Below are 16324 nucleotides of genomic sequence, written 5' to 3'. Positions count from 1 at the left end.
TTGTTTGAGTTTAAAATAGCCATTAAATGTATGTGAGCTCATGTGTGAGGGCAGCAAGTAATGTTGCAAAGCTATTTTTATCTGCCCTAACTGCTGCTCTCTGCTGTTCCTCTGCTGTCATCTTACACTGGGCAAGTAAATGTCGGTGGCAAAATGAGAGCTGGGCTCTGATTTACACACTGCAGCCATTGGTGCTGGGGCAGGATTCCTGGGGAGCTTCTAGCTTTCCATATTTTTTCCTTAGCGAGTACCACAGGTATTGTTTTCGTTTTCAGAACAGTCTAAAAGAAGTGGAGGCCCCAAAACATAGTTGGTGATTTTTAGCTGTGACTGAGCTCTGCCAATGCTGCCTCAGGCAAGGTGTGGGTAAATCAGAAATTCCCAGCTCCTTGCCTAAGAAGGAGTCGGGAAATAATGAGACACTCCGTGTGGAATAGACACTACAAACTGAGCAGTGCATTATTTAGGTTTCTTTTGTTTGTAAAATCAGCCTTTTTAGATGTGGCAGAAATTCATATGCAACTCTCTCTGCCTTTTAGGACAGGAATGGTTAAAGCTGAGAGGAGGGCTTAGCTGAGAAATCGCTGTGCGTGGAAAGAGTTGGGTTTGCTGCATGTACAAAACATGGCCCAGCAATACACAGAGAACCTCCTTTATTTTCTGATCCTGCTGCTGCTAGGAAGGGTTTCATGATGCAGTTTTTAAAGCGGGGACTTAGTAGGTAAACTCTCCACAGCAGGTTCTACCTTTCCTGCCCTGGAGGAGGTGAGATTAGAGATCTTGGTTGTATGTGCAGAGTTTTTTCCATTTTGCTCCAAATCCAGGTTATCACCAAGACAGAAAAATTCCAGCTTCTCTTTTTAAGGATGAACAGAGGTAGCAGCTTATTTTCTTGGAGGGGAGACATTTAGGAGAAAAAATATCTGTAAGAGGTAATTTGAATTTCTGGAATGTTCCCATTCTTTTGAGAACTAGAGCTATGCCAAAATTCAGCTTCTTCAAGGCGCTGCTAATGCTGACCTTCCCTGACCCCGCTACTGGAGCACTGGGGGGCTCCTGCTTGTGTGGGGTGGTCACTTGAGGTCAGGGCCTGTCTGTAAGGCCTGTGGGGACATCCTGCTGGTGGCCATAGGGACAGGAGCACCAGGGGCAGCTGGTGTGGCTCAGCCTGGAGCAAAGGAGGCTCCGGGGGGACCTTGTGGCTCTGCACAACTCCCTGACAGGAGGGGGCAGCCGGAGGGGGTCGGGCTCTGCTCGCAGGGAACAGGGACAGGAGGAGAGGGAACGGCCTCAGGCTGGGCCAGGGGAGGTTTAAATTGAATCTCAGGGAAAGTGTCCGGTCCTGGCACAGTGGTGGAGTCCCCATCCCTGGAGAGATTTCAAAGCCGTGTGGGTGTGGCACTTGGAGACATGGGGCAGTGGTGGCCTTGGCAGTGCTGGGGAACGGTTGGACTTGAAAATCTTGAAGCTCTTTCCCAGCCTAAACCTTTCCATAGTTCCGTGGCAGTGGCTCAGATGGAGCAGAGCAGCAGGACACGGAGGTGCTCGGGGCTGTGGCAGGGCAGCATGGGCAGCACAGGGCAGGGCGGGGCAGTGCCAGCAGGGCAAGGCAGAGCAGGCCAGGGCAGAGCAGCACACGGCTGCTGTCGCCCGCGGCCGCTGCGGGCCCGGCCGGGAGCGCGGGCGGTGCCTTTAAGGGGCGGGGGCGGCGGCGGGGCCGGGCGGCCGCGGTCGCCCCCCGGCTCCCGGAACTCGCCCGGCACCGGCCGTGGTGCGGATCGTGACCGTGCAGACGAAGCCCTACGGCGACCAGAAGCCGAGCAGCATTGGGCTGCGCAAGCGGGTGACGGTGTTCCAGAGCAATGCCAACTACAGCGAGAACTTCATCCAGAGCACGCTGGCCACCGTGCCGCCCGCCGAGCGCCAGGACGCCACGCTCGAGGTGGGGGGCGACGGCCGCTTCTGCATGAAGGACGGCATCCAGCTCATCGCCCGCATCGCCGCCGCCACCGGGGTGAGCAGCGGGCGCTCCGCGGCTCCGGGATGCCCTCCCCGGCCGCCGGCAGCGGGGCCGCGCAGCGGCGGCGGAAATCGCTGGCGCTCGGCGTGTCCGCGGCGGGGAAGGAACGCGGCAGGGACAGATGAGCTGACGGGGCTGGCGGGGGACAGCTCGCGGTGCAGGTAGGAAAAGCCCCCCGGGAGCCTCTCCCTGCCTGCGGGAGCGGGTGGATATTGGCCAGGGCGGAGGGATGCAAGCAAACACGACTTTGCTCTACTTCCTTCTTCTTCCTTCTGCCCATCGCTGGGTTTTCCAGCTAAACCACAAAGCAAGGGCACAGCGTGGAGGCGGTGAGGTGTTGGGAGGGAGCAGCGCTCCCTTCCACAGCACTGGAATGCATCTCACTGCTGGGGGATTCCTCCGTGGGTTCGTCCTGCTCCTGTCACTTGGTAGCCCAAGGGAATCCCAGCAGGAGCTGACCTTTGAACAGAAAGTTTCTCAATCCTGGTGGCTAGTGTGTACTTCCCTGGGAAAGGAAGGCTCAGCCCCTGCCGGGGGGACAAACCTGGAGATGGGGATTCATTCCCAGCCCTGCCAGACTCTGTCTCTGCCACCCTACTTTTCTTTCCAGCTGTGGTAGGAACAGAACAGTGTCTCTTAATTCCGGAATGATTCGTACGTGAGTGCACTTGAGACGGTGCCAAGTATCTTTTTTTTCCCTCTGGAATCTCTACAGCGACTTCCAAAGTCAATTTTTCAATAGAAACAGAGCGTTTTGCAGTGGGGGCAGCACTCATTATATGACTAATAACACACTTGCAGTCTGTTTCTTTTTCTTGGGCTCCACTTGTCCTGGCATTCCTAAATGCAGTGGCTGCCTGGACCAGAGTCATCCTCGGCAGAAAATGCCAGGTTTTGGCAGCTGCTCAGGGGGCTTTTCCAGGGTTCTTGGCACCCTCTTATGGCCAACGTGCAGGGACAGCACCGACTCTGGACCTTTCCTGAGGGCAGGAGTGAAGGGAATGGGATTCTGTCTTATAGGAGAGTCACAGATGAAGTGTAAAGTGTTTTTACTCCATCTGTTGCCCGGGATTCCGTGCTGAGTGTCCTCTTGACTGAGTACAGAAAAGGAGCAGAAGGATACTGAATTGCAAGGATGAGAAACTGGGATTTCACTGCTCTACTCATGTAGAGAAATAAAAAAAACCCCAGCCCAAAACTTTACTACCCACCAGTGCTAGTGCTGGTCACCAGTAGTGGGACTTCCACCCGATTTTAAAGGATTGCATTTGCTGCCCACTTGCCTCTGCCTGGTTTTAGTCTCAAATAACCTAAATAATTTCACACCACTCATTTATACTCTTGTTGCAGTCTATCAGTATTTCAACTACACCTGATGGAAATCCTCAGTCTGTCTTGCCACATTCAAGCAGTTTGAAGAAATGTTTCCAATCATCTTTAAATGAGTATTAATTGAAGTATCAATGCCAGTGTAGGGATTTACACGTCATCAAATTTCCTCTTCAACAGGGAGAACCTCCGAACATTTCAGGTTATTTTCCCTGCTTGAACAGCAGTCACCTCACCCATTTCTGGATATGGATAAGGTTATTTTAAACAACTACCGTGAGAAAATTCCTGCAGCACTTACAAGAACAAGAGTTATTTGTCAGTTTTTCTCTTCCAGGAAGAAGAGTTTTACTCCAGTTATGCAATTTTTTTTAACAATACCATGCTAACATTCCAAAAATCTAAAAATATTCATTCCTGATTTGGTTAGTTCATTAATATTTTGATCCATGGAATGAGGGACTCTTGATAAACAGGGAAGGAATGATAGAAACAGCAAAGACAAAACAGATACTCCACCCAAACCGTGTGTGTTTACTACTTTTTGTTCCTTCTTACCTTCTATAAAGTTATTTAATTTAAATCTTTGACATGTATCTATTAGAGACATCGTGTGAACTAAAAATGAGTGTAAAGCCACATCACTGAGCCTCCACTAAAAGTTTCTATCATTCAAATGGGCTTTTCACCAGCTTTTTGCTGCACAAGAACCTGACTGCAGGTAAGCATCGAGTAACTCTTTTTATCTCATGGGAAGGAACGGCTTTAGGGCAGGAAAAGCATTCCATGGAATTTCAGCTGGACCACTCATCTACAAAATGTTACTACAGCCCAAGAAACAGATGCAAAATTATAGTCACAGCTGCATTCTGAGCAGAACAAGTTGGGTAATGGTACACTAAGCTGCTAATTAAACTGCTAATGATTTTTTTTTTAGTGCCACTGCGGTATTTTGCCATCTCTGTTTAAATTTCAAAAAAATAAGTCTCTAGAAAATTTTGAAATGGCAAATTTCTACCTTGCTTAATACCAGTGAGGCCTCCAAATACGCGCTACATACTAAAAAACCCTCTTCAAAATCACACAGGCACAGAGATTTATTGGGAGCTCGTTTGCTAACCAGCTCTTTCTCTCTGTACTTTTCCAGAATTTTCCTTCCTTTCCACCCTGCCATCCTCCCAAGCTCCTGTGCACTGCTGGCTGCAGCAACACCCACTGTGGAGAGATAATAAACTGACATATGTCATGACATGCTGGCGGCTGGGAGGATGCTGGAGCTGCATTTTCAAAAAATAATAGCAACAGTACAATTTTATTTTTATTGTGATAACTGCGGTGAAATTTATGGCAGCGTTAGTAGTTTATTGATTCATTATGCCAGATTAGCTGAGGGAGGTAATTACAGCCCTGACATGAAAATGCCTTTAATGTTTCCATTTCAATTTTGCAGTTTATAATATGCAGATTACAGCATTATCATAATTCCATATTGTCACATGTACAATTCCATGGCAGAACATTTGCTTCCCAGGATAATGGAGCTAATTTCTAATATATGATTTCAGCAAGGATCTTAACTCATTCAGCTCTTGGGTAAATAGTGATGGCAATAACAATATGCACATGTTTCAAGTGATTCAAGCAGATGTACATTACTTAATGCCAGGCAGCTCTGTGACAAATGAAATACAATAAATTTTATACTAATATTTGCAGCAGTAATTTTGTGCTTTAAGATTTGCCCAGACAACATCCAATCTGTAACAATTTAAAGGCAGCTAAAATGAAATAGATTGGTTATATCCACGTTGATTTTTGCACACAGATATAGATACATACACATACATATATATTTATACAGCCCAGATGGCTCCATACACCAAAAAATACGTACGTTATCTTTTTTAACTGTGTCCAAATTTAATGCTCTCTTAACCCTGCAAGAGAAAAATATGGACAGGTTTTATGGTCATCTAGGCACAAAGATTTCTGTTAGTAAGGTCTAAAATTGATAATGTTAACGACAGTTTCCTTTTTTGGTTTCACATTTACACAGGAAAACTGATGGCATCCAAAGCAAATCCATTCCCTGTACCACGAATGTTGCTTGTTTAGAAGGATAAAGTGTTTGCCTAAGAAAATCTGATTCTCCATTTTATACCAGAGATAAAATCAAGGCACTGAAGTGAAATCATGCTGAATATTTATCTTTTTCTTCATAAAACTATAAACAACAAAACCCCCCACAAAAAGCATTTTCATTTACATACCTTCTGAGCAAGGCTTGAAATTATTTTGCCTTTAGTCGAAATAATGTTTAAGACATTTAAGACAGGTACAGCCAAGGTGAAAAAAGTAGTTTTTCCCATCATTTTAGCTCTTAACATGATTCAGTGCTACCAGACTATGACTTAACTGGGGAACAGATGCTCTATGTCTTTACAGGTCCCCAAACCATAAGAAACTCTTTGCTTCCCTTCTTCCCTCTCCTGATTCAGGAACATGCCAAGCTCTCTCTGCAAAATCTGCTCCTCTGAACTGGATGCCCAGCTGTTAATGGCAACACTGGAAAGAGGAAAGCTGAATATTTATAATACTTTATATGGTACAGCTGTCTTCTAAAGAGCAGTCATCAAAATTTTATTGAATGCAGGCTAAATGCTCCAAGGAAAGAAAGGTCAACATAAATTAAGACTATTTTTCCCAGAGACAACTGAAACTTTTAAGCACATTCCTAAATCTTAACAATAGTTTAAAGCATGATATAAAACGATGAGGGAAAAAAAAAATCTTTGTAAGAACAGTCCCCAAGAAACATATATATTACATTGAATTAAACAGGGTTTGGAATATACATCATATCTCAAGAACTTAGTTCAGTTTTCATCTCGGAGAAAGAATGTTTTGCCTTGTAAGGAATTTAGATGACCTCATTCCAAACATATTCTTTTAAAATTTATGTTGCTATTCCAAAACTGTAAATTAAAGGATTGGGAAAATAGAATGGAAACACATCTTTGATATGTAACTCAGCCAAGGGTCTTACATGAAAACTGTTTTACAGCTATGTCTATTACAAAATAGAGAAAAGAAATATCCCATCTTAAAAAAGCCAAGTAAACAGGTAACATTTAAATTAAAAATACCTCTGAAATTCTGGCCAAAGGGCAGCCAAAGCTGTAACAGTTTGCTGGGATTATTTACAATGTATTTCTTTTTAAAGAGAACCCCATATTGCCCAAGGAATCCTGACTCCATTACACATTCCAGCTCATGGCAGCAGAGAAATATTCCATTTATTAATGCATCCACACTGGAAGGATGCTCTGGGGGCCAATGCATTTGCATGTTACACTAAGGCATGTTCTGATGGAAGTTTTTATGACAGACTTCAAAAGAAGCTGAAAGCCAAAGGAAACCAGGATCGGGAGTTGGCACAGCTGTAGGATGAAATAAATGAGAAACTACATGAAAATCCCACTAAGTTATAAACACAGAACATTTCTTAGGGGGAAAGTTGTGCACTGATCAAAGCTACGTTCTCTGAAGTCTGTCAAATATTGTGTACAGCAACAGAGCAGCACACTGCCCAAATTTCTCTCTGCAAGCACCCTGAACTATGGGAACAGAGATGGAGCCTCATTCCAAGCACCTCAACGTTGGAAAGTGCTGGAATATTGTATTGGAAGACACAATTTTAGCTTTATTTAGAAGGTCAACCTTGCCTCGTGTCACCCAATAGCCCGGCTTGCTTGGGGGCTTGTTTTTAATGATTGTCTTTCCAATGCCATGATGTGAGAAGTTAAATCAGTTATTTAAAATGTATGCTCTAAGTCTACATACAGACCCTGGCTTGGATCTCTGAAACCAAATTTATCCTGACACCTCACATGAAAACCCTGTTGCCCAAATTATTGTCTCTCGGATCTTCCAAAAGAAGAATGTGGCGAAAAAACATGTCCAAAGAAAAGTATTTTAGGAAACAACATGAAGAGCACCACTTTTAGTTTGGTTGTTTTTTTTTTTAATATGGCTCACTTTGACTGTGGTGTAGAACCAAATGCCAGAGTGGAACAAGAAAAGGAGACAGAAAGATGAGGCACATGTGGTGAGAGTATTTAACCAGAGCTTCCTACCCCTGAATTAGCCTGACAAGGCTTAATTTATTTTCTTAACCATGCAGAGTATGATGGCGCATGTTTACAGCCAGATGTACAACCTGCAGTGATTATTTTGTGCCTAATATTTATCGGGTTAAAGAACTTTCTTTATTGATCCCCAGAAGCCCACAATGAGCAGAGATACACAAGAGCAGCACCAGACTTACATGACTTGATTAATTACTTACTGCCTGATAAATTGCAAAATATAGGAGAAAAATGAGCAGGATTTATTCCCATTGGAGACAATATGGAGAGATACAGCCTGATGGAAAATGGGCACCAGGGGTGTCATGCCTTCATCTCCACAGGCCTGTAATTCCTTCCCACATCTGAGTGTGTGTGTGAATCTATAATTTAGTTGCTGTTGTAATTGTAGTAAATCCTGTTGAATCACTTTATAAGTATTAAATCAGGCAGTAATTAAGTGCTGTTAAACTCTTTTGCACTGAATCTTTTGTATCCACGTCATTGTCCCCTTGACCGTTTTGCATCCCTGCTCTCCCTGTAAATCATTCTAAATTGATTTTGATCCCATTTTCCTGTGTATGCTCCATCTGTGTAGTAAGCAATAGAGTGAACCTTGCCATCAAACTCTGTTGAAGTCACTCTTTCCCAAATTCATATCAAACCCTGCTTTTTTTGTCAATCCCTTCAGTGGTGGCCAAGGGAGGGGACCAAGAGGATGGACCAGGCTCTGCCAGGTGGTGCCCAGCAATGGGACAAGATGCAATAGGCAGAAACCGATGCCCAGGAAGTTCCACCTGGATATGAGGATGAAATTGTCTCCTGAGCAGTGACAGAGCACTGGAACAGATTGTCCAGAGATGGTGCGGAGTCTCCCTCACTGGAGATATTCCAGAACTGCCTGGATGCAATCCTGTGCCATGTGCAGGGGATGACCCTGCTTGAGAAGGCTGGACTGGATGACCCACTGTGGTCCCTTCCAAGCTGAACCACCCTGTGATCCTTCTTCTTGCCCCTCTCCACACAGCCCCACAGGTGTTATCCATGGGATGTACAGAGATACAGACTCACAGAATAACTGGGGTTGGAAGGGATCTCCAGAGATCATCCAGTCCAAAGCCCCCTGCCAAGGCAGGGTCACCCGGAGCAGGTGACACAGGGTTTGGAATGTCTCCAGAAAGGGAGACTCCACGCCCTCCCTGGGCAGCTGTTCCAGAGCTCTGCCACCCTCAGTATTCAGAAGTTGTCCTTGATGTCGAGATGGAATTCGTTGTGTTTTAGTTTACAGCCATTGATCCTTGTCCTGTCGCTGGGCACCTCACAACAGAATTGCCCCCGATCCCTCAGAAATGCAGAATACAGAGAGGATCACCCACAGCAGCACCGCCCACCCAGCCGCGCCCGCGCTGCCCCAGGAACCACCATGGCGAGCATTTCCCGGTCTCTGTTTTCATTTGGAAACAAATCCCGCCCCCTCGCTGGCCGCTCCTCCCCTCCCCGGGCCGACTCGGGGCTCGCTTTTCCCCTCACGGAACGCGCTCGGGAGCCGCAGCCCGCCGGGAGAAGCGCTCCCTTCACGGCGTCCCGCCGAGCCCGCGGGAACCGACCCGCTGCTGTGAGGGGAGGGGTGGGAGAGGAGAAGAGAGAGGAGAGAGAGGAGAAGGGAAGGAAAGAGAACACAGAAGAAAGAAGAGGGGAGAGGGAGAAGAGGAAGGGGAGAGAGAGCGGACGGAGAGGGAGAGCAGCGCTACGCCGCTGCCCAGACACCTACGACATCCCGGAGCCGTTCCCGCCGCCTCCCCTTCAGAGCTCCCGCCGTGCGCCCGCCAAACGCCGCCGGCTGGAAACGGCGCCGAGGGCGGGCCGGGCCGGGCCGCGGCCGAGGAGCCCGGCGGGGCGGCGGGGCCGGGGAGGCCGGCGGGGCGGCGGGGCCGAGAGCGGTGTCGGTGTGCGCTCGTCGGATCCCGCTGTGCGCGGTAGGAACCGGGCCGGGGCCGGGGGGTTTCGGGTGGCGGGTTCGGGGCGGCCAAACGCGCCTCAGGAGTCCCTCAGGGATCGCCGAGCAGGGCTGAGGGAGGGCTGATTCCCCTCAGGGCTGGGGGAAGGGGGTTGTCGGTTTTTTTTGTTTTTTGTTTTTTTTTTTTTTACGGTGGATGGCAAATTTATCCCTTGAAGCTCCGTGCAGCCAGCGGGGAGGGAGGTGATGAGATCCATGTGGGGACAAGTTTCCTCGTTTGAGGTGAACGAGGTCGGAGCAGGGCGAAGCTTCCCTGTGCGAATGTGGGTCGTGTGTGGATGAGCTTCGGGCATGAAGGTCAGTGTTGCCATGGAGGGTCTGCCTTTGGCATCAGGAGGAGCTTCTTCACAGAAAGGGCGATTAGACATTGGAAGGGGCTGCCCAGGGAGGGCATCCCTGGAGGTGTCTCTAGGGGTGCCTAGAGATTATACTCAGGCAAGCAAAACAAAAAACATCAGATGGCGCCAGAACATTACTAGTGCTGCCAGTTAAAGCTGTAGCTGGGCTGGAGCTTTATTATTTCAGATCACTGCTTTGGCTGTATTACGCTACAGGAGTTGAAACAGTGCAAAGAGCTCGTGAAAAAAAACCCCTCTTGGCTTAACTCTGAAAAACCTGTGTGTAGGCAGAGCATCTGCAATGGGAAATTCTCCATAGAAGAGCTTTTTATTTACCTTGGTTTGCCAGAGGCTGAATTTCCTGAACTTCAGCTTATGCTGAATATCTTACTAGTTCTTTGTTCTCTTTCACTCTTTTTGGGGGAAATGTGACAAAGACTTGTATCCACTAGAAGAAGCATGTATTTTAGATATCTCATTTTAGGTAAAAGTCCTAGAGTAGGAAAAGTTGTGTTAACAGGTATAAAAGGAGGAATTCAGCTCAAGGATTCTTTCAGAAGTGTAGTGTGGATATTCTCCTTAGGTAATTCGGCAGAGATCAGAGAATCATTGTTTTTCAAAAAGCCTCACACAAATTGAAATAAATACATTTGAAATGACAGTCTTTGAGCATCCAGGATATATCATACAGGTTTATGCACTTTCATGCCAGGCTGCTCTGTCTTCCCTGTCTGTCAGATAACTCCCCTATATTGAACATGGATCATGAAGGCACTGTTGAAGGATTTAGCTGAACTACTTAGATCCTTCTGATAAAGATTCTTGGGGCCCATTCAAATTCTTTTGAAAGATCAATGCAAACGTTTTAGTTCATTTAAACAAATCAATAAACTGAAATCAGCCACAACTGTGCTATAACCTTTTATAACCTTTGTATTTTAAATCATTAGCATCAATGATTTTGAATAAAAAATGGCTTAAAATAGAAGTTAGGGAGTAATTTCTTAGCAGAAGAATTTAGTTTGCTCTAACATGTTCCATCTGAATCCAATCTGGACCAGTTACAAAGAGCTGTTATTTTCTGTAATTACAGACAGTTTTATTGTGATGTTCTCCATATTTTACACAACTTAGACTAGAGTGTCACCATCTGTAACATTTAGTACTTACTGTCATCTGAGAGAATAATGTACTACGGAGATAACAGGACTGGGCTGAAGCAGCAGCTGTTACCTTGTGCTGCCTTTGTTTCATGCACTGCTCCATCAGATGAAAATCTTGTCCAGCACCATTCTCTTGTCACACAGAGGTCTCAGTTAAATTATCCTGCCATAGTGTCCCAGCCACACACACATTTCCTGACCAGTCACAATGTTTAGCCCATGAAGTGGCCTCTGGGGCTCATACTGTCCCAGCAGGGATGTAGGAAGAAACCTCAGATATGCCCAGTCCTTCCTGTGTTTTCCAGGACATCCCAATTTGCACCCTACTTTTAAAAATTTCTTCTATGTTATTTTTCTTTGTCCAAGCTTCTCCAGTAAATTACATTTTTGCCCATTACAGTTTAAATCTGCATGGTTTCTAGCCAAAAGGAAGATACTGCTGGTCAGAATAAATACCAGTGAAGGACTAGGGTAGACAATGGAAGTAAGAGAACACTGCGAGTCTGGTTCTTTAAGAGGAAAATGCTTTTCTGTTGTAAATTTTGCTGAAGTTATGGCTGAACTCACTTAGGAGAACCTCAGTGATGAAGTTGTGGCTTGTGGGTTTCCTTAAGGGTGTCTGGGAGTGTGACTGGCAGCAGTGAAAGTGGCTTTAGGTTCTCCCAACAGCTGCGATTGCTTGGGGTTCTGAAGAACATAAGGAAGGCATTTGAGAAGAGAACAAATAACATTTTGTTTCAGTTTCTTTTCCAACTTCAGAAATATGCTGGTAGCTTAATTTTGTATTGCTTGTCCCATAAGGTCACTGTGTCAACTACTGATAATGTAATCATCATAATTAAGAATTTATGTTTTAGCCTGATAGTGGATGATTGGTTTTTTGCTTGTTGATAACAAGTAATATCTTTTATTTTTACCTTCAGGAAAACATTTCCCCCATTTTAATTTTTACAGTTAACAAATGCAGTGATAAACTACAATAAAGTAGAAGATGGAGCATTCTGTGTCATCCTCTGTCTCCAGCTACTGTCCTTTACAGGTATTTTCTAGTCCCTTTATGTACATCCCAACTACACTGAGAATAGGAGCAATGTCAAAGCCTAAACATTTTTTATTTTATTTCTTCAGAATTATGTTTGGTTTAGGGGATTACAGAGAGGAAGATAGATGGGAAAGAATCACCTTCACCCTGCAAGCAGTCATTCTTCAAAGAGGATAATTAAATCAAGTATGACAGTAAGTGCCATTGTAAGTAGATTTTCTGAATAGATTTATAATACTGTCACTGGTTTTAATACAAATGTTTATGAAAAAAATCAGCAGGACAGTGGAAGGAGGATAGTAGTTGGTTTCTGAGGCAAACAAATAATTCTCTTGGGCCTTTCTTGCCAATTCTTCTAGGATCCTATGAAATAAAAGCCATTAGCAATACATTTTTCCAATACTGTTCATTTTAATCTAGTTTTTCTCTGATTTTAATGAATTGTCATAAATTCCTCTAGGTCATGGATGAGGGACCTCGTTGAGGGCTAAGCAGACCTTTCTGAGTCTTCTAAATGGCTCCATATTTGCATACTCTGGGAAAAATCAAATTACAGCAGGTTGCATGGAATTCAACTCACCAGGTCTCAGAATCCCTGTTCTGTTTCTGCTTATTGCTTATGGCTGTGTTTGGTGTAAGTTCACAAGAGAAGGGGCTTTTCTTTTTGAACATTAGATCTGGCTTCCTATGGTTCAGAATCTCATCCTTCTGTGGGGTGTTTAGAGCTGCGCTGGAGAGCACTGGAATATTGAAGCCAGTTCCCCAAAACCCATGGAATATGTTTGGCCAAAATGTGTTACCATTTAAGACAGGGCTGACAACTCTCTCTTGCATTTAAGATAGATGGAGATGATTCCGAAAATCAGATTTACTCTGTGTGCAGTTATTTAATTCTCTCTGGTAGTGCTATATGTCAGAGGGATGGTGCAGCAAAGACGCAGCTGACTCACCTCGCTGGCACTGACACTTGGCAGGACTGGGAGGAGTTTGTCAGATGTTGTTGCAGTGTGTTAAAAACAGGGCGTGAAGGTACTCAGTTAAGCAACTCCAATGACTCACCCAATGGCCAAATCCTGTTACAGGGTCTACAGAGAAACACATTTTAAGGACATTATAAATTTGAGTAGCTTTGGAGCAATAGCAAAACTTAAAATTTTGGTGTGGTCTCTTAAGAGTAAATTCAAGTTTTGCAGGACAGTTTGACATAATGTTATCTGGGAGTTGCAGAAGGTTCAGACTGGCACTTTAGGACTCAACATTTGTTTAAGAAGTACATTTCTGAGCTTGCTGATGGGCTTGGCCATTAAGAAATGTGATTGTCTTCTGCACTCACTATACTCAGAGGGCAAAGAATTCCTCCTGCATATCCTGATCACACTTGAGATCTTCAGTGTTCTGAGATGAAGGCGTTAATAGTAAAAATTTAATGGGGAAAGCACCTTCTAACAAATTCTGTAACTTAAAGATAGTGTAAATCTAATCCAAAATAATTTAAAAAACTACCTAGCCTTTATACTGAAGAAATAGTTACACAGGCTATTTTCCATCTCTACATTGGCTGAGCTCTGGTAATCTGAAAATCAGTCTAGCAAGTAGAAAAATGCTGGAATGAATGTTGTAGGGTGAACAATTCACTGTAATCTTTGTATTATTTTATTATAAAACTTAACAACATGATAATTTACTCTTGAGATCAACAGGCCATGGACACTTTTAAAATTCAGGATGGACAGGGTGCTGGGCCATATTGCCTAGTCTGTACTTTTGCCAAGAAAGAATAGACCATATTATCCTTGAGGATAATATGGTAATTCCATTCCAACCTGGTATTGTATGAGTCTGATTCTTTGCTGCGTACAGGAGTTTAGAATTCACAGCATGCTGAATCCCATTTCATACTCCTAATGCATTGCTTAAGTGGGTAATGTCTCATCATTTGATTTAAACATCTTATCATCCTCTGGGCAGAATGTATTTAAAATTTAATGCAGAAGTCCCTGCTATTTTCTCAACCGCAAATAAGTGATTCCTACTTTAGCCTCCACAGAGACTTTGAAAAGATACAGAGGAATGCTGCTCAACTGGAATGTTTCCTTCATTGCAGCTGTGGTATGCAGCCCTCTGCTACAAAAAGGCAAATAAGCATAATCTCTTTTCCCAAAGCTTTCTCACCATCACCTTTTTCCATGGTGTTGGCCTATTAATATGTTTCAAGTAAGGTTACTTGCTCTTTGTAGTCAGTTTAGCAAGAATGCAATACATCCATCATCATCATCTCACAAAATTTAGACTTACAGGAGAGTGATGTGTAGCAAATTTAGCAAGGGAAAAAGCAAGAACTCAATTAACATTTTAGAATATTGTCACTAATCATAAGGATTATACGCTGTGTTTATTTTCAGTTCAGGAGTGTTTTTTTTTCTTTATACACTATATTTATTTGTTATTAATAGATACAGCAATATCAAAGGTAGTATTTAAAACTAGTGTTTATACATACAAGAAAGTTTCAAAATATGTGCATATTTTTAGGCTGTTATGAGCAGTATCCACACTCGATGGTACAAAGTCATAGTAAAATCTGGAGGAAAAATATCTTTTTCCCTATCTTTTTTCCCATCTTTTTTTTTTTTTTTATCCAGGTAAATACCAGACATCTGTAACACTTTTAGGGTATTAAATAGGAAATCTAAGGTGATGAAAGGAAGGATAAAAGTCAAGGAGACCTAGAGCTGAGCAATCCATCATAAAACACAAATACAATATGTGCCTTTATTGCTCATTTAATTTCCATAACTAGAAGTATTAAAGGGGTATCTGTTAAAACTAAGGTTCCATTGTGTCACTGTACAATCAGTTTCTGTCTCCTCTACATTTTCTTCTGGATTTTAAGGTAAAATAATTTCTATTGAGGTCTAGCATCATTCCCAGGGGTTTGTATGTAGGAGGAGTCCATGTACAGTATAACCCCTCATTTAATACTGCCCTGATTTTGGGATGCCAAAAAGATTTTTCTTTAGGGTTACTGTTTCTTGTATAAGAATGAGAGACAAAACTAGCAAAGTTTATTCTACCAAAAACTGAAGAAGATTTTTTTCTTCTTATCTGAGAATGAAAAAAATCCTTTTTCATGCCTACTTAAAGGATTTGTTTCCTCCTTGTTCTGATGAAAGCAAAAATACAGAAACTGTTTTTTTCATCCTACTAATTCTCTCTCTCTCTTTCTTCTATGAGAAATGAAAAAAGAAGGGGAAAACTAATTTAGTAGAAGAAAAATAAGTATAGGCAGAATAAACTCAGATTTCTCTGAGTTTCAAAAATCACGATGTGCACTTGGACCAGGATTTAGAAAGCAGATGGGTGCTTTGCTACTGTGTCAGCTCTCAAGAGCTGTTAGGAGAAAATTCCATTTATGTGTGAACTCGCAGACTGGCGCAGAATGCAGCTACATCTGATTTCCACATGAAGTGAGACTTCAGTTCACAGCAGCACCTCCTGCAGCTCCATCAGCTTTGTATGAGCAGGAAGAAAACCAGGATTTAAGGATCAGGGAAAGCCCTAGCACACCCTGGCAAGGTTTCCAGTCTTGGTAGTATGAAGACAAAAGCCTGGGACGTATTATTGGATACATTAAGCTGCTGTCTAGATTAAAACAACCACTCGCAACAGTTAACTCCAGCTCAGGTGACTTCTGAACTGTAAATCATTGAAAGTTTGGGAAGTACACCAGCGCAGTCTCACTACATTTTCCACTCCTACCATTTTCTGTAGCTATTGGCTATTGCCACTGCTGGAGACAGGACATTGGGCTGTTTAGACCTTTCTTCTGAACCATTACTGCTATTTTTATATTATGTTCTCATTTTCATTAAAGGACTCGTTTTCACTAAGGGACTCTATAGCTATTATTTCAAGGAGTGTTTTGGGTTGTTAGGGTTTTTTTGCAGTAAAAGAGTGGGATTTCTGTGGGATCTTTAATAATATTGTAGCCTAATTTTACATTTTAGTAGTCAGACCTTACTTTGCCCCTTCTCCAATGTGAACAGTTTTGCTGATTTTTGCTGAAGCTGAAGTTGCTCAGAACTGTTGAAATACGCCCAGATGTCATGGACTGAAACAAAGGAAATCCTACTCAGCTCGTAGGCAGCAGCACACACAGGGCAGCTCTGTTACTCGCTTTGTAAGCCAAGAAAATCCAGGCCTTGTTGCATCTGTTTGCTTCCAAGTTTCAAAAGCTCAGGCTGTGAACTTCTCAGTGCCCCAACAAACTATTGCAGCAGGAACTGCT

The 16324-nt window shown here is 43.7% G+C and overlaps 2 protein-coding genes and 1 long non-coding RNA gene across 4 annotated transcripts in view; 2 read left to right on the top strand and 1 right to left on the bottom strand.

The window, feature by feature from the left end:
• The first annotated feature begins 866 nt into the window (after positions 1 to 866).
• Positions 867 to 5058, top strand: LOC116448203 (phosphoglucomutase-1-like). Its single transcript, XM_032118330.1, has 3 exons — positions 867 to 876; positions 1698 to 2181; positions 4497 to 5058. The coding sequence occupies exons 1-3, from the start codon at positions 867 to 869 to the stop codon at positions 4576 to 4578; spliced, it is 576 nt and encodes a 191-aa protein (XP_031974221.1). The 3' UTR covers positions 4579 to 5058.
• Positions 5059 to 5256: 198 nt separating this feature from the next.
• Positions 5257 to 9338, bottom strand: LOC116447784. The gene is made up of 2 exons (XR_004241694.1): positions 9248 to 9338; positions 5257 to 5286 (listed from the first exon to the last, which is right to left on the bottom strand). It is a non-coding gene; the product is annotated as an uncharacterized LOC116447784 (long non-coding RNA).
• A 21-nt stretch (positions 9339 to 9359) lies between these two features.
• Positions 9360 to 16324, top strand: part of EPS15 (epidermal growth factor receptor pathway substrate 15) — a 67830-nt gene continuing 60865 nt past the window's right edge. The window contains exons 1-3 of one of the 2 annotated variants that reach the window (XM_032117333.1): positions 9360 to 9452; positions 11949 to 12033; positions 12123 to 12242. In XM_032117333.1, coding sequence (XP_031973224.1) covers positions 12162 to 12242 — 81 coding nt within the window. In that variant the 5' untranslated portion in view covers positions 9360 to 9452; positions 11949 to 12033; positions 12123 to 12161. The remainder of the gene's footprint in view (positions 9453 to 11948; positions 12034 to 12122; positions 12243 to 16324) is intronic. The other variant, XM_032117334.1, reaches the window with a different exon arrangement.

Source organism: Corvus moneduloides, chromosome 9 (genome assembly GCF_009650955.1).
Source record: "Corvus moneduloides isolate bCorMon1 chromosome 9, bCorMon1.pri, whole genome shotgun sequence".
Taxonomy (NCBI): Eukaryota; Metazoa; Chordata; class Aves; order Passeriformes; family Corvidae; genus Corvus; species Corvus moneduloides.
This window is presented reverse-complemented; position numbering and strand designations above follow the sequence as displayed.